Source organism: Saccopteryx bilineata, chromosome 12 (genome assembly GCF_036850765.1).
Source record: "Saccopteryx bilineata isolate mSacBil1 chromosome 12, mSacBil1_pri_phased_curated, whole genome shotgun sequence".
In the NCBI taxonomy this organism is placed as follows: Eukaryota; Metazoa; Chordata; class Mammalia; order Chiroptera; family Emballonuridae; genus Saccopteryx; species Saccopteryx bilineata.
The window spans coordinates 38,568,489-38,593,607 of record NC_089501.1 but is presented as its reverse complement, the minus strand read 5'-3'; the positions used below and the strand labels follow the sequence as shown (position 1 = coordinate 38,593,607).

At 41.9% G+C, this 25,119-nt stretch overlaps 1 protein-coding gene across 5 annotated transcripts in view; it reads right to left on the bottom strand.

Moving 5' to 3' along the window:
• The window catches only part of PHACTR2 (phosphatase and actin regulator 2), a 247,584-nt gene that overhangs the window by 36,150 nt on the left and 186,315 nt on the right, over positions 1-25,119 (bottom strand). For 3 of the 5 annotated variants that reach the window (XM_066248269.1, XM_066248273.1, XM_066248272.1), the window contains exons 3-6: positions 19,993-20,073; positions 15,266-15,424; positions 7,863-8,102; positions 3,593-4,133 (exon numbers count right to left, since the gene is read on the bottom strand). In XM_066248269.1, the coding sequence (XP_066104366.1) occupies positions 3,593-4,133; positions 7,863-8,102; positions 15,266-15,424; positions 19,993-20,073 (1,021 nt within the window). The remainder of the gene's footprint in view (positions 1-3,592; positions 4,134-7,862; positions 8,103-15,265; positions 15,425-19,992; positions 20,074-25,119) is intronic. The other 2 variants (XM_066248270.1, XM_066248274.1) reach the window with 2 other exon arrangements.

The window sequence follows — 25,119 nt, the reverse complement described above, 5'->3', positions numbered from 1 at the left end:
AAATCTCATTTTAAGTGAGAGAAGATCTATTGTATGGGAAAACTTTTCCACAGTCTGGATTTCTAGTTGCTTGCCAGTAGAGGCCATTCTTGTTTGCCATTGTGGGTGACCATAGCACATTTAAAAGATGTGCCAATGAATAACATATTCTGAAGAACAGAACAAAAGATACTTCAGGGTTGAGCCTTGGTATTTGTTCATGTCACGAGTCACTAATTTATTATGTTGTCAATTATTATTTTAACCTCATTTGTATTTTATAATGTTTTACAGTTTTCAACGACCTCGGCATACATTTATAACTTACAACTGCCCTATGAGGCAGACAGATAATTTATAGTTCATAGAACCTAGGAAGGTCATGAGTGAGTTGCCCAAGCATGGAAGGAAGTCCAGTTTACAACCAAGACTTAAGTCTCTTAGTCTGTGTATTAAATCTTACACTATATTTTATTTACACTTAATATTATGATATATTAATATCATTTTATAGGTTATATTTGATGTTAAATATTATACTCCAAATTTATATCAATCAACTCATGACCTGGCTCTTTCATTTCTTGAAGGTTCTTGACACACTGGACAATACAGTGCACTTCATCAATGTGTGCGAAAATGGGCTAAACAGATTCAAGTCCGTTTTGAATGTGGGCTCCAGATGGGCTTATTAGTTTCTGCCTTCAGTTATATCAGACATACACGTTACTTACTTAACAAAGCTGCCAAAGAAAAATCTACCAAATAGTCACTACCCTATGACATGTGGACAGAGGTAGATATTTTTACACACAGACATTTGTCTTCTTTACAGTTCTGATATTTGTATTCCTAACAGAAGTTTCTTCACAAGATGACAGGATTTTCACACATTCGTTGACTAAACATAACTGGGGGAGAGTTCTAAGTAAAGCAATTGACTAAGTGCCAGAAATTCTAATTCAGATATCCGTTAAAAGAAAAAAAAAAAACAGAAGAAAGCATTTGGAAGGCAATTTGAGAGACTACTTATTCCAGGCTCATTAATTCAAGAGCAAACGCAAACCATCCCTGTAGGATGAACTGTCATTTAATGTTTTTTATTTTGAAGAATGCATGGAGAAGAAAATCTCTCTGTTCTCTTTTAGGAAAGCATGACAGTGGCTCTGAGTGGCAGGAAAGTCTATCATAAAAACCTTGATGTCTGATATGTCCTAAGCTCGCTCACTCTGATCAGGGTCCCAGTGGAAATGGAGAATGGAGGCTCGCTCTTTTTTTCTGACAGTCCTGAGAATGCGTGGGCTGAAGACTGGCCTTAGGCCCCCAGCACACAGCACGGCACTTTGCCCGAGACAGTGTCCTTCCTAAGTGTTTGTGGAAGTGCACTGCCCGAGTCAGGTCACCTCTGGATACGGGCTCTCTCAGTGCTTAAGACCATTTAAGGAATTACTTTATATGCTGCACCTCGTTCTCCAGTATATTGAAAAATAAAACCATATACTCTACCTATCTAGTTCCCTCAATACAATCCTATCTTAAACATTGTACTTCCTGGGCATATTGGACATGATTTTGGTACCAAAATAATGCCAACTATAATATCTTGCTCACTTTTGTATCTTTGGTGCTTGGTACACTGCCCAGCACACAGAAGGCAAGCAAAAAGATATGCAGAAAGAATGACTGTTTAGTTCTAAAGGTTGGAATTGATCTCAGTGCTGGAAAATACCATAAATAAATGAAGACATTTGCTAAGTGCTGGAAGTATTAAAGATACTAATAACCATTCCTTTCAATATCTTCTTTTCCCATAGCACTTATTAAAGTGTCAAACAAATAAAGTAATTTGCAGTTTAACATTTATTTATCATTCCTTGGCTTTCCTTTGAATGGTGGTGCTCAAGGTAATAAAAACAAATAAACATACAAACAAAAGAAACACACACAAGTAGTAAAAGAAGTGAAAGCAACTATAGTACTTTCAAAACTTAAAAAATTACTTAGAGCATGAAATTTGGTGTGCAACTCTGGGTCCACAGTCTGGCTCTGCCACTTGCTCCCTGGGTAATCTGGGGCGAAATATTTTCCTTCTCTCTGCGCCATTAAACAGAACTATTTCAGGGAAGACTTACCTGAATTAAGTAACTATGACAGTTCCTGACATTAAATAACTATTCAATAAGTTAAGGTTATTATTATCAGTAATTAAATAAAGTGAATATTCTAGTCTATTGATTCAAATTACCTTAAATCAATGTACTAAGTTTTTTAACATTACTAAGCCTTTTTTATTTTTTTGAAAGAGGACATATTGAATGAAACCATTTAAGGAGCAAATGTGATTTTGTTCTTAGAAACAGGAGAAAAGAGGCTGGATTTAAGAAGCCTATGCCCTCCCTAGACAGAATTGGTTATGACGTCTACTCTATTCTGATGGCACTCCCTTCATACCAGTGGGGCAGGAGCGCTAACACAGCTTATTTACCTTAAAGTCGAAAATGTATAGGACTTTGTGAATAATTAGCTGCAGTGAACAAAGGGGAATAGTATCCTAGGATGAGTTCCAGGTTTCTGGCCCAGGCAACTAGCTGATGGCATACCAGCTTCTGTGTGGGTTCCTGAGGATACAGAGGTTAACAAGATGTGCTGGTTAATTCTGCCCAGCCCGGAGGACAGCAGCAGGCTGTCGGAGTGGAGTAGATGTTATCTATCACCAATTCTGTCTAGAAGAGCCCAGCAAGGCTTCACAGAGGAGAGAACATTGAAGCTGGGTGGGGAATTAAGGGAGCAAGAAATGGAACTACTCTGGAGGGAATTTGAGGGAGTTCTTTTCTTATGATTTTTATTTTGTTGGAGAAGGAGGCTAAATAACTTGTTGAAATGAAGGTAGGCAGGAGCAAATGAGCAACCTAAAGGCCTTGGCTGGTTGGCTTAATGGTAGAGTGTCAGCCTGGCGTGTGGATGTCCTGGATTTGATTCATGGTTAGGGCACAGAGGAGAAGTGACCATATGCTTCTCCACCCCTTCCCACCCCCCTTCTCTCTCTCTCTCTCTCTCTCTCTCTCTCTCTCTCTCTCCTTCCCCACAGCTATGGTTCTACTGGTTCGTGCACATTGGCCTGGGGCACTTAGGATGACTCCATGGAGCCTCTGCCTCAGGTGCTAAAAATAGCTCAGTTACAAGCATGGCCCCAGATGGGCATAGCATGCGGAAGTCTGTCTACCTCCCTTCCTCTCACTTGGGAAAGAAGAGAAAAAAAAAGAGCAACCTAGACAAGTGGTAATGAAGATTTAAAATAACCCCTGCAAGGAAAGAGAAGGGAACTGTTTATGGAAAAGAAAAAGGTCTGCAGAGCAGGATGAGCAGGCTCTATATGTACTCGGGAGGCAGAGATCTGAGTGCCATCTGTCACTAGGACCCATGTCACTGTCACCAGCAGCCCGTGCCATGCCCCGGGCAGGGCTATGGAAAATCAACAGCTGGATGACATGTATGTTGACCTAACCATTGTTAGATTCATTTACAAAAGAAAACAAAGTAGGTTCTTTCATTTCCAATAGAGTAATCAGTGATCTTTGGCGCAGAGGGAAGACGGGCTTGGGCCCTGACTCACCATTTCGCATTTTCTCTGCTAACACTTGAGCCAGTGCCTGAGTGGACAGTGGTTCTGCTTGTTGGCTCGTCGGTCCAGAGAAGCTGACTTGGGTCCAAGGCAGGGACTGGTAGATCGGCTCCATCGCTGACCAGGACAATAGGAGTGTCTGAGGCAAAAACGCATTGTTCCTCCACAACAACACGAGGGGCGGGGAGTGGAGGGGGCGGGGTCATGGGGGGCGGGGCGACCCCTGACTTAGATCTGCCTGGGCTGGGCTCCTCGGTCCCGGTCCCAGGGATGGTCTGCTCAGGGTTGAGACTCTCCCCCTTGGTCACCGAAGGCTCTCCTTTAAGGTCAGACGTGCCAGAAGTGGTTGCATCTGTGGACGGTCGAGACGTTGGCTGCTTGCCAGTTCTTTTCTTGCCCCTCATGGTTCCCATTGGCCCTGTTTTGCTAGAAACGGTCTCCTTTGCCGTTCTGACACAAGACGAGGAGGAGGAAGTAGACGGTGAGGCTGATGCTTTGGAGCCAGTTGGTTTTTTTGAATGAGAGGAACCAGCTAAAATAGAGAAATTTTTCATTAAAAGTCAGAGAAGACAACATTTTCAAAACGAACGAACCAAATGGCAATCGTCAATGATAACGTTCCTTTTAAAATTTTAAAATGTGTTGAATAGAATAGGCTAATAACAATAATGGTTTTGTTTTCTGAACCCTTCCTTCCTCTGGGCAAGGAGGGGGCAAGTGACATTGGAGGCAAACCTGAAGGGACAGGAGTCCTCTGCCTTCTCCCTCCTCTAGTCTTTACCTGGGCCAGCCAAAGGGAAATCCTCAGCTACTTGTCCTGTGGGTCACCTGAAAAAGTCCCCACATGCTCCAAAGTAGGGGCATTATCGTGTGTAGAGGACAGACACCGCAGCTGTCTGGGGACAGTACAAGGTTGAGCTTATCCCAAGTACCTGTTCTATGCTGTCTTCCTGGGAATAGAGCAGCCCACATTCAGAAGAGGCCAGGGTATATATACCACCAGCTCCTTTCCGGGCCCAAAGCAAACTTACTCATCTTACTGCTGAGAGAGGGAGCTCTGAACCAGCTCTCCAAATGGCTCTACACAGAAGCCTGCCCGGCAATGGTGATGGGGCAGAGTGAAAGCGTGTGGCCACACATAAAAGACAAGTCCCCTGCAAAATATCAAAAGGCTCAGAAAAATACTTTCCTACAAAAAAACGTCTAAGTGGGTACTATCTGAAAATTTTGAAGGAAAAGAGTATCACTGGATCTCCTGATAAATGTTCATGTCCCTCGAGGGGCCTCATCAGTGGTCTGTTTGCTACTTCTGGGTAGGGCTGCCTTTCCCCAAACCATCTTCCAGAAGAAAAAAGGGTTAGCTCTCCTTTTCTTTATGTCCTCTTAGGAAATACATGGAAGCTCCTATGAGAACATACTTTGGTTTCACGACCTTTATGACCTATACATTTCTCCTAATGGCTTATTTTGTTATGTTGTGTGATCCTTCTCTTTCATAAGGGGTTAAACTGTCTCCACAGAGCTATCAGGAAATATCTTGTAAGGATGGTGGAGCCAATCTGTACTGCATAGAGATGCTATTCTCACCCACCTCTGGTTATAACCTAATTGAAGTCAATTGGGAAGGTCAAGAGATGAAGAACAAATAAAGGCATAGACAATGAGGTGTAAGACTTCACCAGCTCTGATATACAACAAAAAAACAATCTCACTGGGGGACAAGATCCAGGCTTAAATGAAGTCTCTATAGCTTGGGGCTTTATTATTTTAGATATACACAATAATTAGAATTCCCCTCTGCTTGTCTAAGCCGGTTAATACTATTTTTTCCCCATAGTTAGTTCTCTATAGACTCTAATTCTAGGAACAGGTTGACTGTAGCTGGCCAGCCAGTGTTAATACTACTTTATGGAAGTTAACCATCTTCACTTGCTTATAAGACAAACACATTAAGCATACTCCTACAATCAAACTCATTTCACTCTAAATTTATTTTTCATAACTAAGATGCTAAGGATTTGATGTTAAAACATGTTCAATTATTTTCTTATGTAAATTGAACATAATCCCTTCCACATATGAATTCTAATAAATTTTTTAAAAAGAGAAAACTCTTTTCTAAATAGCAAAGTTAACTTTAGTTTGGCTTAAGGAAACAGATATATTTTCCCTTAATGCCTAGAGAGCAGACCTAAGCTATATTGTATTTTTCTTCTAAAAATGACAAGGCTTTATTGAAATCAGTCATGTTGCTTACATTACCTTGACTTAAGACCATGACTGAAAAAGAGGCCATCTCTCCTCAGTTAACTACTTTCGTTGTTAATATAGTGCATAACACTGTACGGGAAAGAAAAAAAAAGAAATACTGTCTTGTTTCACTGGAAAACAGCTGAATGGGCCAAACAGGTAACTGGTCCTTTGGAGGTATATACTAATTAAGTAATAGAGGGAGAATCTTAACTGACAGCTTCTTTTAAGACTTAAAAGATCTGAATGAAAATCAAGAGCAGCATTTGAAGTAACTTTCCAAAAGATCAACATTATTCAAATAAAATGTGACCATGTAGAAAGTTCTAAATGGTTACAAATAGAGTATCAGTTGGATACTGTTATCAGATTTTTGATAAAAGGATCCTTGTACAATAGGTTTGTTAGGATTCATCAGTGCAACCCGTTACATTACGGTAGCCCCATGAACAGCAACATTTCTATATACACCATGAACCAATTGGGGCTCTTTAAATACAATGGATGACATGACTGTATTAATTTTCTTAGAACCATCATAAGTCTGTAAATAAATCTTCAAGTAAAATATCTGGAAATAACTCAACAATCTTTCAAGGAAGCAATCCCCCGCCTTGGCATTAATCAGCTTTCTTCGGAGAGAAGGAAGACAGAATTCAAGCTGAGCCAACAGTGAGCTGCTGTCACGTGGGGCATGAGGAAAAGAGAAGGTCTGTGTGAGGCGAGGTCTTAATTCCCAAGGACAGGGTGACAGTTTGGGGCTTTTCTTAAAGAAGTGAATCAGAGCCTGCCTCACTTCAAGCACTGATCCGAGGGTGTGCTAGGAGTCTGGGAAAACACAGACAGCAGCAAGAATGGATGCTGATGTGTGAGGGCAGTTGGTCCCTGAGGAAAGGGCCTGAATGTGCTGCTGGCCTAGCGTTCTGAGACATTTCACTTTAGCCCTTATTAGAGGCGACCCAGACACTCAAGGTTAAAGGCAGAAGAGAGGAATATAGGGAGAGACATCTATTTACATTTAGAGGTCTGTCATACTGTCAACTAAGCCATTCTCTAAATTTGAGCATTACTGGTATGAATTTCAAAGGGTAAAAGAATAATACTGAGGCAAATTCTGGTAGCAATTGTGAGAACATTGCTGCTGATTTTAGGGAAAATAAGGTTTGCTAACACAGGAGGAGTTTTATGTACATGTTATTGGAAAAAAGCCACCCAGCATGTATATTTTGATTGATGTCTTTTAAATGCTGGTCAACCTCTTCATTCCATTTACTAGAAGATGGGTGCTCTGTTGGGTTAAGCATATCTGATTTGCACTAGTTGCAGAGAGTGTAGGTCACCAAAACATCCCCTGGTGATATGCAATAGTGACTTATAACCACACCACTAAGATGCTTTCTTTCTAACAAGTTGTAGTCTTTTGTTTGGGACAGGAGAATACTGAGAATTTGACTTTCAACTCTGCTGAAATAGTAATGACTCAATGGAGAATGGTGGGCTGGAGCTGAACCAATCTTTCTCATTTATGAATAGAGAAACAAGTAGGTATATGGACAGACTCAAGACATTACGATACAGCAGATATGTCAAAGACATATGTGTTATGTTGTTATGTGCAAACCTAAGACATTTTGAAAGCCAAAAATCCACCCATAAACTCGAACAGGCAGAGGCCAACCAATGTCTAAACAATGTCATATCAGGTCATCGTCATTCACCAGGCACACTGCACCCTGTTTCCTTCTAATGGTTCTCGTGCAGGTAGTGGCTACTCAGGATGAAAGAGGTCTATTCACCCCCAAACTAATGAGGCCAACTAATCAACGGTTTGACTTCCTTTTCATAGAGATAGCAACAAAGGCCTCTCTTGGGCATTCTCTGTGTCAAAGTTGAATCCACTTGTGTTACATCCTAAGATTCCAGATATCAAAAAGGCCATCATTCCTAGAAGCAATGAGCCCCTCCCCAGAGCCGAGCACCCTATACTTAACCCCACTGGGGACGTACTCACCAGCCTCTCGGGTCGCGCTTCGGCTTGTTGGCTTGGGTGGAGGGATGGGGACCTGCTTACCAGGAGCCTTGGTATTTTTTTTAATAGGAGGCACTTCGTCACCCTTGGGGCTGGCCCCAGCAGCAGCGCCTTTGGGAGGCACAGATGTTTTGGGGGGCTTATGTTTGGGTTTAGGCTTAGGAAGAGCTGAAGGAGATGGAGCAGGAGCTGCCGGTGATTCAGAGTGGTTTTCAGAGTTCTCTACAAATGAGAAAGCGAACAGAGCAGACTGATACAGACACACACCATATAAACAGAAGCAGTGAGACCCAGGGCGACAGTGATACAGACAGGAGGCTGCTTGGCCCTTGGGAACCAGTGTGGCATTCTATACCGGAGAGAGCAATGTTTGGGGTCCAAACAAAGGCTGAAAGCTAAACCAGGGCAGGTGGTCCAGGTACACTAACCACGCCTGTGATAACATGGGGTGGTACAAGCTACTTTGATCGAGTCATGCTGAGGAGGAATAAAAATGTCTGCCATCAGGGCTGATACCAGCCTCGAACCGGTGAATAATGACGTGAGCATGAGTGCTAGACGGAATTTCACAGAACTGAAGGACTTCTGAGAATGAGGGCTCAGTGCATTACACATACCCATGGGGTAAGGGCTGACCACAGGGTGGTGACCGACCCACAGTTACCTTCGCTCTCTCCATGAAGGGACTTGCTCTCAGAACTCAAGCTCTGTCAACTAGGAAAGGACTTGTGCTCTGCCTCATTGTGGTCAAAAGCCAGTCATTGTCTAAGCTAAGGGCGCCTCTGTCTATCCCTTTATAGGATATATAGCACAATGCACCTAAATGAAGAATGAACTATTTTCTTACTATTAAAAGTTTTCTCAAGGTGTCCTGGTGCAGTCAGGCAGCATCCTGTCCTAAGATACCTTCCTCTGACCTTTCCTAACAATGTCACAGAATCCCTCCCAAAAAAGCCAAACTCGTTTTGGAATATAAGCATAAGTAACAATTTTGAAAAGACAAAAGTTAAAATTCATTCAAAAAATTCGTACCTTAAGAACATAAAACTCTCACAAGGTTTTGCCTAACTGAAGGATTACTGAACCTGGAGATACTTGAATGTTTATTTATAGAGTCACATTTGTATTTTTTCTGATAGCGGCTGATTGAAATTAAATTTAAATTTAGTTCTGGTCCAAAGAGCTAAGCAGCATTTTTTTTTAAATGGAGCACAATAGAAAAACACAAGACAGTGTTAAGACAAGACTAAGACTTCCCTGGGTATATCCTCCCATCACTGAATGACCAAATAAGGGTTTTAATATTAGAATATATCATATATTATTATTTCCTTTGTTTCATTTCTTATCCTAGTCAGTGTGAATTGAGGACTTTACCCCACTCCCCATTTTCTCTCTACATCCCCATCAACTCACATACATAACTGCCATAAAAATGATTCATGTTACAGTAGGTACCATATTTCCCATGTATAAGATCAGTGGTTCCAACCCCCGGGGGCCGCAGACCGGTACCGGTCCACGGGCCATTTGGTACCAGTCCACAGAGAAAGAATAAATAACTTACATTATTTCCGTTTTATTTATATTTAAGTCTGAACGATATTTTATTTTTTAAAAAATGGCCAGATTCCCTCTGTTACATCCGTCTAAGACTCACTCTTGATGCTTGTCTCGGTCACATGATACATTTATCCATCCCACCCTAAAAGCCGGTCTGTGAAAATATCTTCTGACATTAAACCGGTCTGTGGCCCAAAAAAGGATGGAGACCACTGTATAAGATGATGCCATGTATAAGAAGCACCTTAATTTTGGGGTAAGAAATTTGAAAAAAAAAAACGTATTATATAAAGTTATTGAATTCAAGTTTTATTCATCATAAAATTCATACAACTCCTCATCACTGTCAAAACTCCCATGTTTTAGCTTGTCCTCATCTGTGTCTGATGACCAATCACTGTCTTCAACAATGAATGCAAAAACAAGTGCGAAAAAGTGGGAAATGCAAGTAAAAAAAATCTACAACCACTGTGTAAGATGCACCAGTTTTTAAACCTCAAATTTGGAGGGGGGACTGCGTCTTATACATGGAGAAATACGGTAATCGGTCAAACTTTCTTTCTCCTCCCTCAGCGGTGAAACCCACCGCAACCACCTTAGCCCGAGTTGACCCCTCCTGCATCTGAACTCCACTGTAGCCACGGATTAGGCATTTATCAGCCCCTGTTTTGTGTTTGCCTTTTTATACATTGTGTCTCCCCAGCTAAGCAGTGGCTCTCCTAACTCACCTGGTCTTAACCAGGAGGCCAGTTAATCACAAAAGTCAGTTAAGGTTGAGAACAATACAGGTTAACACACACCTAAAACATTTTAACACAGACATTGATTTGCCAGTCTTTTGACATAGAGCAGAAAAGCCTGTTCGTTATAAGAGAGCACCTACCATGATACCATGCGTGGAAATCCAGCCCAATAATACTGCCTGGTGAGAGCCAGCCAAACTGTCCTGCAGCCTTTCGACCCTGATTCCCTTTTATGCCATCAACCCTCAAAACCTTCTCCTTGGCCTTCAAGGCATATTGCTGAGGGATCTCTTTTCTTTCTGCACAATGTTTTATATTCTAAATATACCCCAAAGAATCCAGCCTCCAGGTTTGGGAAGGAAGAGATGGTTTGCTCTATGACATTGGGGAGTGACACTCCTCACTTAGTTGAAAATGAATAAACTGCACGCAAGCTCTTGGCTGGCTCTTGGCAAAGCATGGCCCACTCCTTTCCCTGCGAACGCTACCAATTAGCAGTGCGTGTTTGCCACATGGCCAATGTTTACATTTCTTCAGTGGGGATTCCTGAGGGGATGTGTATGTGCACACACAAACAGAAATGCTTTTCTGACTGAATTATAAATGCCTTTGGTCTAAAATTTTACATCCCGTCTAGTCTAATGCTTTCAACATCATGTCTATTCAATGAATGTGACTGATTGGTGGATAGTTATGAACAACACACATCAGTAGAAAACAAACTCTTCCTTTCATCTGGGAGGTAATCAGCTCAGTCAAGTTATATATTTTTATTATTGCCATATGATCTAAAGACATGATTAAATTGATGGTGTCCATGAGTATTACCTGTTCCAGAGGAGGTTGATTAATAAAGGGCTGCTGATAGATTCTGGCCTGACAAGGTCCTCCTCTCACACAATAGTCTGGAGGACCGCTGTCGACTTTGCTTCCATATTTGGCTCCTCCCACCACATGGAAGAGTTTAGTTCAAGGATGCTTGGAGCAAAACCAAGGACTGCATGGATCTCCACCTTGCCTAGAACATACCTGTTCCTCTCCTTCACCTGACTGCCTCCTTCATGTCCTAGTTTAGCAATATCTGCCTCTAAGGACTAATTCTGGTCCCCTTTGGAAGCTCCCCCGACTCGCCATGCTCAGGCCGTACGGAATGCTTTGCCCGCTGTACTGCATGCTGGTCTCCTCCTGTGCCACGATCTGCCTGCAGACAAGGGCCCGGTTTCACTCACCACTCTCTTCCTGGTCCCCAGCACAGTCTTACCCATGGCAGACCTTCTTGATTATGTTGGAACAAATGCATTAAATTATTAGTTACTTCACTGAAAGTCCTCTATAATAAATAACTCAATAGAAGTAACAAGTAACTGGGCAGATTTCTTATATTTAATACCAAGTTGTAGTGAACAGACTGCCGACCAGAGTTTTTCCCTCCACTATGCTTAAGGGCACTTGGTGACAGAATAATGGGAGACTAGGAGCCCCAAAGGCCTTAAGGCAGTGGTTCTCAAACTTTTTGAAGTCGGGGCGCATTTAAAATCCTACAAATGATTGTAGGCACACTATATACAAGTTTCTGAGAAATATGTTATAATAATTACGTCAAATATTAAAGAAAAAAATATAAAGTCCAAGCGTGCTTTTATAGTAATTAAGTGAAATAAACATAAAAAATTAAATTTATTCTGACATTAGAAAACATTTTTGTTACATTTTTTGTTATGCTTTTTAGAATTTGTAAAAAAAGGGGTTAAAAAATAAAAAAATACAACAAAAAAGTTATCTTTTTATATATATAGATACATTCTTAGTAAAATTTAGTAAATTCTGCAGGTTCCGGCACAAATGTGTTAAGTTTTATCATTCTTGTGTTTATGAGAAACATGAGCCTGATGTGTCCTAGCTATTTCTTCAATGTTTGGGCATATATTTGAAAGGCAAACTCTCATTTCCTCGTCAATACATTGAAGAATTCCTCTCTTTTTATTCTTAATTGTGTTGAGTGCAGAAAACCCCCACCATACCTATCATCTTAACTTGACACCAAAGGATAGAAGAAACTTGCCTCCAGTCTTTCTGGGGAACATGGGGGGTAATGTAAACAACCCAGCACCACAGCTTAACAGCCTTTTGCAACCTAATCAGGCAAGTGAGGTGGGGGGTTGGGCAGACTGTCAGCTTACAGCCAATTCCCCACACCTGTGTCCCCCCAAAATCTAAACTCCAAAAACCCTGTTGGTGTTTTGGTCCCCAATAGGCACATATTTCTCTGGAATGCCATAGGGCGCACCTGGAAAGCTTCTAGGGTGCACCAGTGCGCCCCGGCGCACACTTTGAGAACCACTGCTTTAAGGGAACCAGCTCCAGGGTTGGTCGGGCATAGGAGGCGCACAACCACTGGACCAATCAATGCCTTTGGGAACCAGAAGTACCCACGCCTCTAAGGTGAAACCTATCCACAGAGCAGTGTGAAGGCCACTTTTTTTGTTTTCTTTGACATTGACATTTCAAATACTAAAGTACCGACATACTTTCTTAAAAAGAGATCCGGGGCTTTAAAGGTATGTGATGTAGTTTTATAAACATAACCAGTTAATAGATGAAAAAATGCTCCTGGATAAGTTGGTTAAATAATGTCCCTACAAAAAGAAAGGGATCACTGCCCCCCAAAATAGAGAGTAAATTAAGAACATGGCATGGTGATTTTGCAAGGTAGTGGGCTCAAACAAGAAGTGACATCAACAGAGGAGATGTTTTTCATAATTCAATGGCATCTTTACAGAGAAATGGTTACTTTTGTTCATAAAGTGTTACCTATTTGACATAACACTGTGCGATACGAGTTATGAGTGACATTCATTTTACTCCCCGAAGTGGCTTCCCTATGAAATGCTTCCTCTTCCTCTCGGACTACCTCTGGTCAGTGTACCATCTGCCCAGTGAGAGAGAGGCTGTGTGTCTTATTCGGAGTGTGATGGCATGTCCAGCCTTTCATCTCCTATGGACAGACCAGCCAAGCAAGATGCTGTCTTGGACCTTATTTGACCAAAAAGAACTGAATGTACTAATTTTAACTAAAGAATAAGAAAACAAAAACATCTCTCAAATGCCCATGGGCCTATGCGGCCTGCCATCATCTTTTTAACATCAAAGCCTGCTGGTTTAATTAACATAAAACTGTCAGCAACTTTTTATTAAGTTGATAGGGACACATTTCTTTTGAAGTCTGGCCAGTCCACTGACTGACACCACAGACGGAACAGGCACGCACCCCGAGATGGCACTGTGACACAGTCAAGCATGTGATTCTTCAGTGTGAGAAGGCTGGACAAGGCGCAAACCACAGACAGATTTGAAATGTAACAGTCTGGTGAGACAGGACAGTTCGAATAAAAAAAAATAAAAATAAAAGAAATCACTACTTGCATTAACACTTTCAACTGAATCCCCTTAAAATCTATTTAGGTCTGTTTCTCTTCATGTTCCAGAAAAAAAATAGTATCATAAAAAATATTACTAGTTAATTTCTTGTCATTGGTATTCATAAGCTTAACCCGAGTCCTTCAATGATACAGACCTAGTAAAGCCCAAAACTCTATTAATATTGAATACAGTGAAATAATCAACTAACTGATTATTTTAAAAAAATTAAAGACTTATTTATATGCAGATAATAGAGGTTATGGACTTCCAGGGTAGATGATCTTAAGTTACAATATCTGTAAATTGCTCTTTTGTCCTCTTTGTCTTTGAAGGGTTTGGCTCAAGAACAGAGGAAGAGCCTGACCAGGTGGTGGAGCAGTGTACAGAGCGTCGGACTGGGATGTGGAGGACCCAGGTTCAAGACCCTGAGGTCACCAGCTTGAGCACGGGCTCATCTGGTTTGAGCAAGGCTCAGCAGCTTGAGCCCAAGGTCACTGGCTCGAGCAAGGGGTCACTCGGTCTGCTGTAGCCCCCCGGTCAAGGCACATATGAGAAAGCAATCAATGAACAACTAAGGAACCTCAACGAAGAATTGATGTTTCTCATCTCTCTCCCTTCCTGTCTGTCTGTCTCTATCTGTCCCTCTCTCTGACTCTCTCTGTCTCCACCACAAAAAAAAAAAAAAAAAAAAAAAGAACAGAGGAAGAGAAGTCTGCTTCCAGCAGATTCTAAGAGTTCCCCAAATGCCTACAGAATCTAAACTAGGTTTGACAAAGCTTTGCCACCCACCATCTCAGAGGCAGATATTATAGGACAGGAAATAGCTTATTTTCTGAGGATTCATTTTTATGCTGCATGGAAGCATCTAGGATCTCCCAACAAAGCCTTACCTTCGGGGAGTTTCAACTCATGCTTGCCTAAGTGTGAGGCTTGGAGGTTCCTGCATGGAACAGTCGCGAGATAGTCACTCTAGAAAGGGGGGTCTTTAAAGAAGCCCTCAGGGAATGGCATAATTGCCTCTTGCATATTTTGACATTTCCAATTGCACAGATAAATCATGGAGCAGAGGTTATGGCCAGCACAGCAACCCCAACCCCGAGCATCTCTGGGGACTCTTCCTGGGAATCTCTCCGTCTAGAGCTTGGACTAGAACCTCCAGCGCTGAGTGTGTCGATGCCACCGGCTAAGCCCCACTGCTGCCGAGTCCATGCTGGGCCGAAGGAGCCACCTTGCTTGATGTTCCTGCCAGCTGAGCTGCCCACATGGGGCCACTTCCAGCCAGCAGAGAACAACGTTCTGAGTACTGGCATTTTTATTTTCAAAGAAGCTACTGAGAAAAAGCTCCTGAGGATAAGACAATATTCTCAGACATCTCAGATGATTGAAGAGGCCATCCCATCAGATTCTTAATGTGAATTAGCTCTTTAATAATAATAATAATAATAATAATAATAATAAAATGATGAATTTATAAAATGGATGGATCTATTTGAGGAAATCATCTAGTTTCTCCCCACTATTTCTCATTTCTCTCCTCTTTGTGTTTGGAAATGTCCTCTCTATGTACTGGTCTTCAGGTCACTGTTTGGAGCCTACGATCTGATTCTTGACATGAGGCTGTGCTCAGACACAAGAATAAGGGGTTTCTCTTGATTTTACCTTTCTTATCTTCTGCCTTTTCCTCCAGAGGGGGCGCTTTCTCAGCTACAGAGCCATTCCCTTCTTCAGATTTTAGTACATTTTCCTCTCGGGTGGATTCCTCTCCGATGGGTAGCATGTGCCCGTTTGAATTTTCAAAGTTAACTGTTACATCTCCATCTAAAATAGGGAAAGAAACACCTAGATGTCTAATCTGATGGCTTTCTCCGAACCCAGTTTTCCAATTACTAGGACTGCAGGGTTCAGGTGTCAGGCCCTGAGAATGAAATCACCACGTTTTACGAAATAATTCATTCAAATGAAAGAACTAGAAAATCCTTAGTCTTGGGGAACACAGCTGTGGAGAGGGCATCCAGGTGCCATTTCCAGACAATGGGGACAATGATCTTAATTATAAAGCGCCCCCAGACAGCAGAGACCTTCTCTTCTGGTGCTCGGGTTTTGTTGAAGTCAATGCTAGGAGTCCCTTGGTCATTCAGAAACTGAACCTAAAAGGGGTAATCTGAAAAATGGAATAAACATTTTAACCAGCACCAAAAACACAAGGTGAATGCAACTACACAGGTAACATGAAATGTAATTACACATGGAAACAACTGGTGGGAGAACAGGAGGCTTTCCAAGCACCCCCATCTCTAGAATATTACCTCTAGGATAAGTTAAATTTACACAGTAATACAGCTACTGCTGTACATTCAAGGAATGATGGTTCCAAGGCTAATGGTATTTTCCTTTTCTTATTTATGGAAGTATTAAAATGAACTCAGATAATTTGTTATAAGTAACCGATCAAAGAGTCTTTAAGTTGGTCTAGTAATTTTAAAACGTTACAAGGAAAAATTTTGAAAAAAAAGTAATCACAGAAGAATTTTTTAAAGTCACAACTAAAAATAATATTTTAAATACGTTATCTAAACCATAAATAACCAATTTTAACCCCTTAATGTTCACATTCACAATTCCTAGCTAGGCGTTTCTAAAGTAAGAGATTTTGCAGGACCTCATAGCAACCAAAATGCTTGAAAAGATTAACCTTTGTTCATACCTAGAAAATGTTAAGAGGCTTTGCTACTGTTATGAAAGAAAAATTAATGAAGTTTTTACTTAGAATACCTGAAGAAATGCATAATGAGAGCTGATTTACGCAATTTTGATTAATCTTAATATGGCAACCATTATAAAACGGAGACCATTTTCCCAAGTTTCATTAAATATGAGTGAATGGCTTTAAGCCCACAGTAAAACCTGCTGATCTTATTGACAAAAACAAGCACGACATTTTCATAAGTAAAAAAATACATATCATAAAGTTATATCATGTTCAAAATGGAAAGGCAGGTGCTGCTTAGTCATACAACTTCCAAACACCTCTAACCTTTATTTTATAACAATAAAATAGACAGCCATTGGAGGCAATGACATCACTAGTAAATCTTAACTATTTCAGTAAAATTAACATAATGCATTTTAAAGAGTCTATGTCAAACTAAAAAGAACCCAAAAGTTCTTAGTTATTATTACAAGGAGAAATTGGGTTATCACATGATAGAAATAGTTAGTTGACAATGGGGAAGGATACTTACTTTGAAATAAGGAATAAAGCTAGTGCTTATTTAAAGAACCGCAGGAAAAGAAAACATGTCTGTAATAAATATGGAAGCTAAGAAGAAAACAGAGGAGAACTGAAGTTACTAACAACTGCTGTGTGACCGAGGTTTTCTCGTTTGTCTATTATTTTAGAATTAAAACAAGTTAAGTCCTTCATACAGTTTGTGTACCTATGTAAAATATAAGCTAGCAAAAGAAGGCAAAAGAAGATTCTGAGCTAGACTGCAGTTTACAGCAAGAAGCCCATTCGCCAAGTCTCATAGGAGCATTTCATGCAAAGAAAAAACTCAGAAAAGAGTTGTGAGACTAAAGTCAACTAAGAGCTAAAGCACGCACAGAAACAAGAGGTTAAATAAGGAGCAGGAGAGGGTTGGAGGGTTTCCCCTCTTTCTGGTGGACAAGTGAATGTGAGAGGTGTATTTAATACAGGAACAGAGAGCCAGAGAAAATCACGTATGAGCAAAAGGTGGGTGACGTGATAGAAGGTGAGGAGAGAACAGGCAAGGAGGCTGGCAGGCAGGCAAAAACAGCTACATGCTCTCACGTTCGAGTCAAGAGAAAAGAGGGAAGGAAAGACCAGATGGGGACTGAACTTGGACTAGACCACGAACTTCTCAGGAGAGAAGACCAACTGCTGAACTTTTGGACTGAAGTTAGATCTTGGTGTAAAAAAAGATCATTTAAAAGGAATAATAATAATAGCTGGGAGGGAGAGTAAGGGGTGAAGTGGACAAGGTCAAATCCAGGCTAGCTGGAGAGATTTAAAAAGTCTATCTGGCTCAATGGAAAAGGGGCATCACTGACAAGCACTGTCAAGAGCTAAGGCAAGGTCAAGAGGAAGAAGGCAAGGAATGCATCCTCACGGGCAGAAGAGAGAGGAGGTTGTCGCCAAGCACAGCAGCTTCCGGTCTCCGGCTAGAGCTGAACACAGACTGAAATTCTTGAGGTAATTTTTACAGAAAAATGACAGAAAAATGTTTTCTCCAGCTCTTGGCAGAAAAGGGTAAAGAACCCTATTTCCAATAGGCATCACGGGAACTTCCAAGTATTAGGTAATTTCTGTAGCTGTATCCAGGGGCTGCACAAAAGCTGGAAAGTAAAACTCAGTCATTTATGACTTCCCAATCATTAAAGCTTATTACATTATGTTTAAGTTAAAACTCATTTTGTTCTTTTGTGTCTTAAAAATTTTAATGTTCAGTCTGCAAAAGTTAAATGAAAAGGCCAAACATGTCAGATTTTGGGGGAAATAAGTATATGAAATTGTAGTGTATCAGCCAAATAATTTAACAGATTAAGAAGAATAAAAATGAAATACTAAGCATTTCTTTTTCTTTTTAAAAAAGATTTTATTTATTCATTCTAGAGAGGGGGAAGAGAGAGAGAGAGAGAGAGAGAGAGAGAGAGAGAGAGAAAGAAAGAAGTGGAGGGAGGAGCAGGAAGCATCAACTCCCATATGTGCCTTGCCCAGGCAGGCCTGGGGTTTCGAACTGACAACCTCAGCCTTCCAGGTCAACACTTTATCCACTGCACCACCACTGGGCAGGCTACACTAAGCATTTCTTTAGATTGACCATCGCTACTTGTTTTTAGAAAAAGTAAACTCTTTGCTAGCGACAAATTTTAATTGAATAAAATGGGGGAACTTTAATCTCTATCATTAATCCTCATTAACAATTTCAATCACAAATTTCCCTCTTTTCCCCTTCTTCTTTAAAATATTTAAATAGAGGTGATTGTGTAGTGCTCAGTGGGTCTGTAACTTCTCTACTGCCTCGGGACTTAGACAGGAGACAGGAGAGTTTAGACAGGAGACAAATTTTGATAGTGTAAGCCGACCTTCAAGGGAAAAAGGTTAGGGTTGTGTATTTTTTACCTTTAAAAGTCCTAGGCAAAAAATAAAGAGCTTCAAGGTCATAGAAAACTAGGAAAGATAAAAATTCATTCATAAAATGGAGTGAGAAATATGTAACAGGCCAGAAATAAAGTAAAATGCCTAAAATTGTGAGAGCTCAAAAAAAAAAAAAAAAAAAAGTGGTAGTATTCACTCCAGACTTCCTTGTTTTCTTTGAAGTGGGAGTAAAATAGTAAAACATTTCCTAGCTCCACCTGGATTATTCAGATATTGGAAAAAATGTATCGTTTGGATTTATAAATAGTGAAGGCCAAAAGATGTTAAGTTCTTTGCAAGGAGCATGTATCAGGAAAATTATTTCAATTTCAATTTAATAGCTTTTTATTTGTTCTCCCAAAAGTAGGATAATAATAATTGACCCGTTAAATGTTTGGGGAGTAGGGTAGGGAAGGCAGGAGGTAAATCAACAATGTTGCAACAAATATTTTCTTTAGTCTCCATGGTAGTGGTAGCAATGAAAATTATTTGGTATTACTTATTTGGCAAAATAATCAAGCTTGGTGTCTTCGTTTATTGGGTCTATCTCAGTTTCCATCTAATCCTTGTCTTTTTTAGTAAGATTTCTTTAGTAAAAAAAAAAAAAATACTTGGAAAAGTATTAGTGAAATACTTGGAAAAGTTGGTGCAAAGGTGAGAGACACAGATCTAAAGAAGTGAAAAGGGAACACTAGGAGAATTGCTTGAGAGAATGAGAATGCACATTAATTTAATTTGCCCATTCATGCCTTATTGATTGTACATTTGAGTGCATTATGAAGGACAAGAGAGGGATAGTTATCATCTCTTTTACTGGTAGACTTAAGAAACCAAAGGCATGAGCCAGGCTCAAACTCTGCGTTGATGCAAACAATTGAGTTAACTTGAACGCAAGGATTGGAGGTCAAGAACAGATATGAGAAAGAGTCATGTAAGCATCTGTATCTCAGCTGTACCTCCAGCTACATACAGCGTACCTTAGGAGAGCTTTCGGTTTAGACATATGGCGAAGGCTCACCAAAAAGGTCATTGAATATCTTTTCTGAAAGACCTTAGATTCTCTGCAGCCCACAAAAGCATTCTGAATTAAAGCAAGATTCTTGGAAGTGAGGTACTCACTGCTTTATCTCCCAAAGATCGGGATCATCTTACATTTCAAAAGAAAAATTAAAGAAAGAGCAAAGAAGGAAGGGTCGAATTATTTTAAAGGTATGATTCATTTCCTCACCTTGATCAGGCAATTCTTTAAGCACTCCCCTTCTTATCAGCTCCTCTCTACTTTGTCTGGTGGATATCTTCCTTTCTAACACTTGTAAAAAGAAGAAGCACAAGTAAGAGTCAAGTCATCGCTTAAAATAATGATAAAAAACATTCCAAGTAGAATTGAAGCACATTCATTCTGTTCACTCGAGGGCTCGCGCCCCAGTTTTTTCAGCTGTCTAGCCAAATGTGACTGGAGGCAATGCAATTAGAACTAGAATGAGGGCCACACCGACAGCCCGTGACCTGAAACCCAGCCGCTGGACCTGGTCTTTCAAATGATGATGCTTGGCCAACAATCCAGACACATTGTTTCACACCAATTACTTCTCACTTTGAGATATTCCTTTCTTTAGAAAGGATGCATTCCAAAGCATAGGTGTCTATGCAATGCATGTAAAGAATATGCATGTTGATAGTAAAAGACAACCACAAATAAACAAGCTTTCAGTAAATGTTCAGATAACTTGAGAGAAGAGATTACTTTTTCAGTGTTTTCTCTCACGTGACATACTACAAAAGTCCGACACCTCAGATTTCTGTACCTCTTTTCCTTGCCAGACTCAAAAATTCTAGAGTGTTCTTCTACCCCCTGACGTATCCCAAGTTTTGAAAAGGGTGGAGTCAATTCTAGCTTTCTCCGGCATGTAAAACGGAGGGGAATCTCAACACAGGCTTCTTTCTGCTTCTAGAAGAATCTAGATTCCAGTTACACCTTCAGAACGGAGCTGAGGAACTCGGAGTGCCACTTCACTGTCCACCTCCTATGTGTAGAACATTAGTTCCTGAACCCTACATCTTTATGCAGCTGCAAACTCTGTTCCCCACTTTCAGGGTCCAAGAAGGTACGTAAAGTTAATACACGGCCAGGCCATCAGGTTTGAGCCGACATTCCCCAGAGTGTATTCCACCAAACTCTCTTCCCTCTGGATGCCCTTCGGAAAGCATCTTGAAGTAGCAGAAAGGGCCAGAGACGGGGCTGAGGGCTCCCTGGGGAGAAGGAAAGGCAGGCTGCTGTAGGCTGGGTAGTCACAGCAGGACTAGATTCCGACTCTCCTTACAGTTCTGACTCCAGTCCTCATAATCTGCTAACCCTAGGGACACCCTGGACAACATAGTTTTGTGACTCAAACTCAACTGCATTACCCCACACCACACCCTGACATATACAAACTGAGCCAATGGCAACACAGAGAACATGGTATGTTTTGGGGGGAGGGGTGCTCCAGGTGGCCTGAAGCAAGGACACTTTGAAGAGAGCCGGGAGAGGGGGGACGGAGACCAGGGAGGGGGAGGAAGGGCTGTTCTTGGGCTGGGAGCTCGGTATTTAAGCACCGGGAAGTTCTCACTAAGTGTTTAGGAACGCCAGGAGCCCCAGAATAGCAACACTTAGTCTCTCTTGAAGAAATTGGATTTTTCCCCCTTTCTGATAACTAAGGTGGGTGTATTTACTTTATCCTGGTTGCCAGGAAGGCCAGGGTAAAACCTGGTATTTAACACAAATTTCGTAAGACAATTCATGGGTGAAATCTGCTTTCCCCTCCTCAGTCACCTGACTTCATTCCTATTCTGTTGACTTATGTGGTCTTTTTTCTAGGTTTTGTTAAACATTGTTTGGGCTAGGATCAGAATGTAAACCAACAAGAAAATAAATGAATAAGTGAATGAAAGAATAATGAGAGAAAAAAAACGATAATGAACACCATACTGGTTCAAAGGAGACACACACAGAACTGTCCCCTCTTCCTTTAGGTTATGCCCAGCCCCACTCTCCACCCTCCAGTCCAGCAAGAACGGTTCACTTAAACCCTGGTGATTTCAAAGGACAAAGTTATCCGGGTGTGCCCTGTGGGGGGCCAGGAGGAGCCCGGTTTTCAGGGGAGCTCTTTTACATAAAAAAGAGTGCTGTTATTTAAATACAGCTTCAATTTGTTCAGGCTTTTGTCTAAGAGGTGGGAATCTGTGTGCCAAACATCACCTCCAGTGACACTGCGGGAGTTGCTGAGATTGTGCAGGTGGTTAGAAGGACCCTGGCCACAGCAGTCACCCCGGGGACTGTACCACCCGGTCACCGGGGTTCTGAGGGGAGGCAGGCTCTGACGGCGTCGGATAGCTGTGTCTCAACCCCGACTCCTGGGGCAGGGGACAGGGACCCCAGCCTGGGCTGCTGAGTGTGAGGGGGCAGGAGGCAACCTGAGTTTGGGGACCAGGCCACATCCAGGGACACCACAGGTACTGCCGATTCAGAACATAGTCATCGTGGCTGTCTGCCCCTTTTGTATAGCGGTTGAAGATACAACATGGTTGTCAGGTGTCCTAGATTCTAGTACCAGGACTTCCACAACGGGTTGTGTGACATTGGGCAATCTCTTCAAACCCCAGGGCTTCTGCTCCGTTATCTGTCAATTATAGGATGAGATCCAGTGATTCCCTAAAGGAGGACTCATCAGCCCAAACGCTGTGTGATCTCGTATCATTAAAGTAAGGCCTCTCTGTAATCTCCGCTTTAAGCACCTTTAAAAGCTTTCCTTCTTGCTCTAAACTAAAGAAATCATCTGAGGGCCCAGAATGTTTCTGCCTTTACATCCGGCATTCCAGAGTTTGCTTTCATCTTAGTTTTACGTTTTCTGTTGCTTTAATTCTGACTTAATCTCAGCTAAAAAAACCCCTTCTCCTTCTTCCCTGTAAATCCTGGAGCTTTGAAACAGCAGCTCGGCTCCCTGCCAAGATGCAAAACTGACAGCTTTGTTCTCTGGCTCTCCCTCCTACAACCAGGCCCTGATAGGAAAATGCCTTTGGCTATTTGTTTGGTCTTTGGCTGAGCACATTTTAACACATAAAGCAGATAACTGTGTATGCGGCCAAGGAGAACAAACTGCAGGCGACCGAGCGTGGAAGGTATGCTGTCAGGGCACCAAGTTCCAACCACTGCCCTCCCAGAAGAACAAGTATTTCACTCTTCATCTTTTCAAATATTTGCCTCCTGTTTACATAGTGTCTGTATGTTTGCAGAGCACATTTACTGGACGCTTTTCATAAGCTCCGAAGGGTTTTGCATTGGCACGAATCTGAGAGTTCATTCTAGTCCAACAGGCTACAAGAAACAAGAGTCATTTTCAGGAACATTCCTGAGATGTGCTCACCTGCTTGTAAACATTAAGAAGCATGATGGTGGCTTATGGCAGAGCCCACTCTAGTTATCCATCTCTACTTTTAGGAGGATATTCCTCATGAAGGAGTCCAAATCACCTTAATCAAACCCGTGCTCCCCGTAGCTCTAGACTAGATAAGTTATCTGCATCAGCTCCGTGCTCACTGACAGTAAAGGTGGTTACTGAAGTCTCTTACAGTCTGATCCCAAGTCTTCCCCCAGCTGCTCTTTGACTCTGAAGCTCACATTAATTGTTGCAAGAACAGCAATAACGTTGGGGAGCTCAATCAAAGCAGCAGCGTGACCGACGTACTGCCAGACAAGAGACCTTGCAGGACACGGGTCACTGGGTGTAGTCGGTAGGTCTGTCCATGAAAAGCATTCTCACCCGTTGAGTAAATGGCTCATAGTTACTCATTTTTATCCCCATTTAAAAAGCACGCGTGATTTTTACACCAAGAGCAAACAAAACTAGGGTTTGTGTTTCACAGTCCGCACTTAGGTGAACTCAAGTTCTGACGGTCCGTTCCTGAGGACAACTGCATACATGCTTCCTCTCTGAGCCTGAGGAGGCACGTCCCCGTGTTCCTGACTTCATGCTTATACTCTGGGTTTTCGTGTATTTGACAAGGATCAGCTGTCCAAACCCTTCCCATGGCTATCCATCTCACTTTCAGGAATACTTCACCTCTTTAGCAGAGTCTCTAGATGAAGCGGAGACTACCCCTCCCCCTCTGTCTCCTCTCCTTCCCACTCCCTCCTTCCTCTCTCTGGACTGCTTCTCACCTGAGGCCAGTCCTTATCTGGGATGCAATTCCCCCAGAACCTGAAGGGCTTACTCTACCACTTTCTTTCTTCAAGATTCTGCTCAAAGTTCCCCATCCTAGAAATCCATTTTCTGCACACCTGGTGTGGACCAGTTTGTTCCCCTGCCTGTCTTTATTCATCTTCTTACTCTGCAAAATAAGTCATCATGTCCTGACGTAGGACCTACTACTTTGTGTAAGTTCAGTCTTGATGAGAATCAAATCCCTGTTTGTTTTACTGCTGTTTCCCGCAAAGTGCCTCACAGGTTGTTGCCACTCAGAAAGGATGTGTATTTGTTGAAGAACTGAATAAAAAAAAAAAAACAGGCTGATCGTGATAATGGTCTTGTTTTCTGCCTCTTTCCTGCCTCCAATCTAGGAGAAAGCAAGTGAGGCTTGTGGCAAAACTCAAAGAACAAGAGTCTTCTGTCTTCTCCTTCCTCCACTCCGTGGCTGGGCCAGCCAAGGGGAAAATCCTCAGCTCCATCTCGGGCTCCTCTGAAAACGTCCCTGTATGCTCTGACCAAGAGAGGTCCTAGTGTGTTCAGGACACCCGCCAACTCGCAGGGTGTGACACGCGATCGGGCCCTCGTAAATTACAAGTGATTTATGCTGTCCTCCGGGCACAGAGCCTGCATTCAGGAGAGGAACCTTTCTGCAGACACGTGGCCAGGATTTTCTTCCTCTGGAAGAACTTGTGTGAGTAAATCTTTCGGTCCACCAGCCACTTGTGTTTTCTTTGGGCAGGAAAAGAGTCCCGATTTTCAATTCCGACACCGTTTAACGACGGAACAAACCAGGAGTGCAAATAGAAAACGATGAAATAAGTGTGCCATGTTATCTCCTTGGTTCCAAGCACTGAATGGCCTCACTGTAAACTGTGACGGGCACAGAGAATGGCTTGTCCTGTGTTGAAACTATTCTATAAGGCAGGCTTTGCTTTACGTCTTAGCAGTCGGGACAGAAAGCACAATGTCAAAAAGTCACCTCTTTTTCCAAAGGCCCTTCACTAAGGGTACAGCCGAGTCACTGAAAGAAGCCGAGTCACAACCAAAATGCCCCCTAATAGGACATTTGCAAAAACCTTCTAAAACATCTCAAGGATGGAAGGCAGAGAAATAAAGCCAACATACCAACT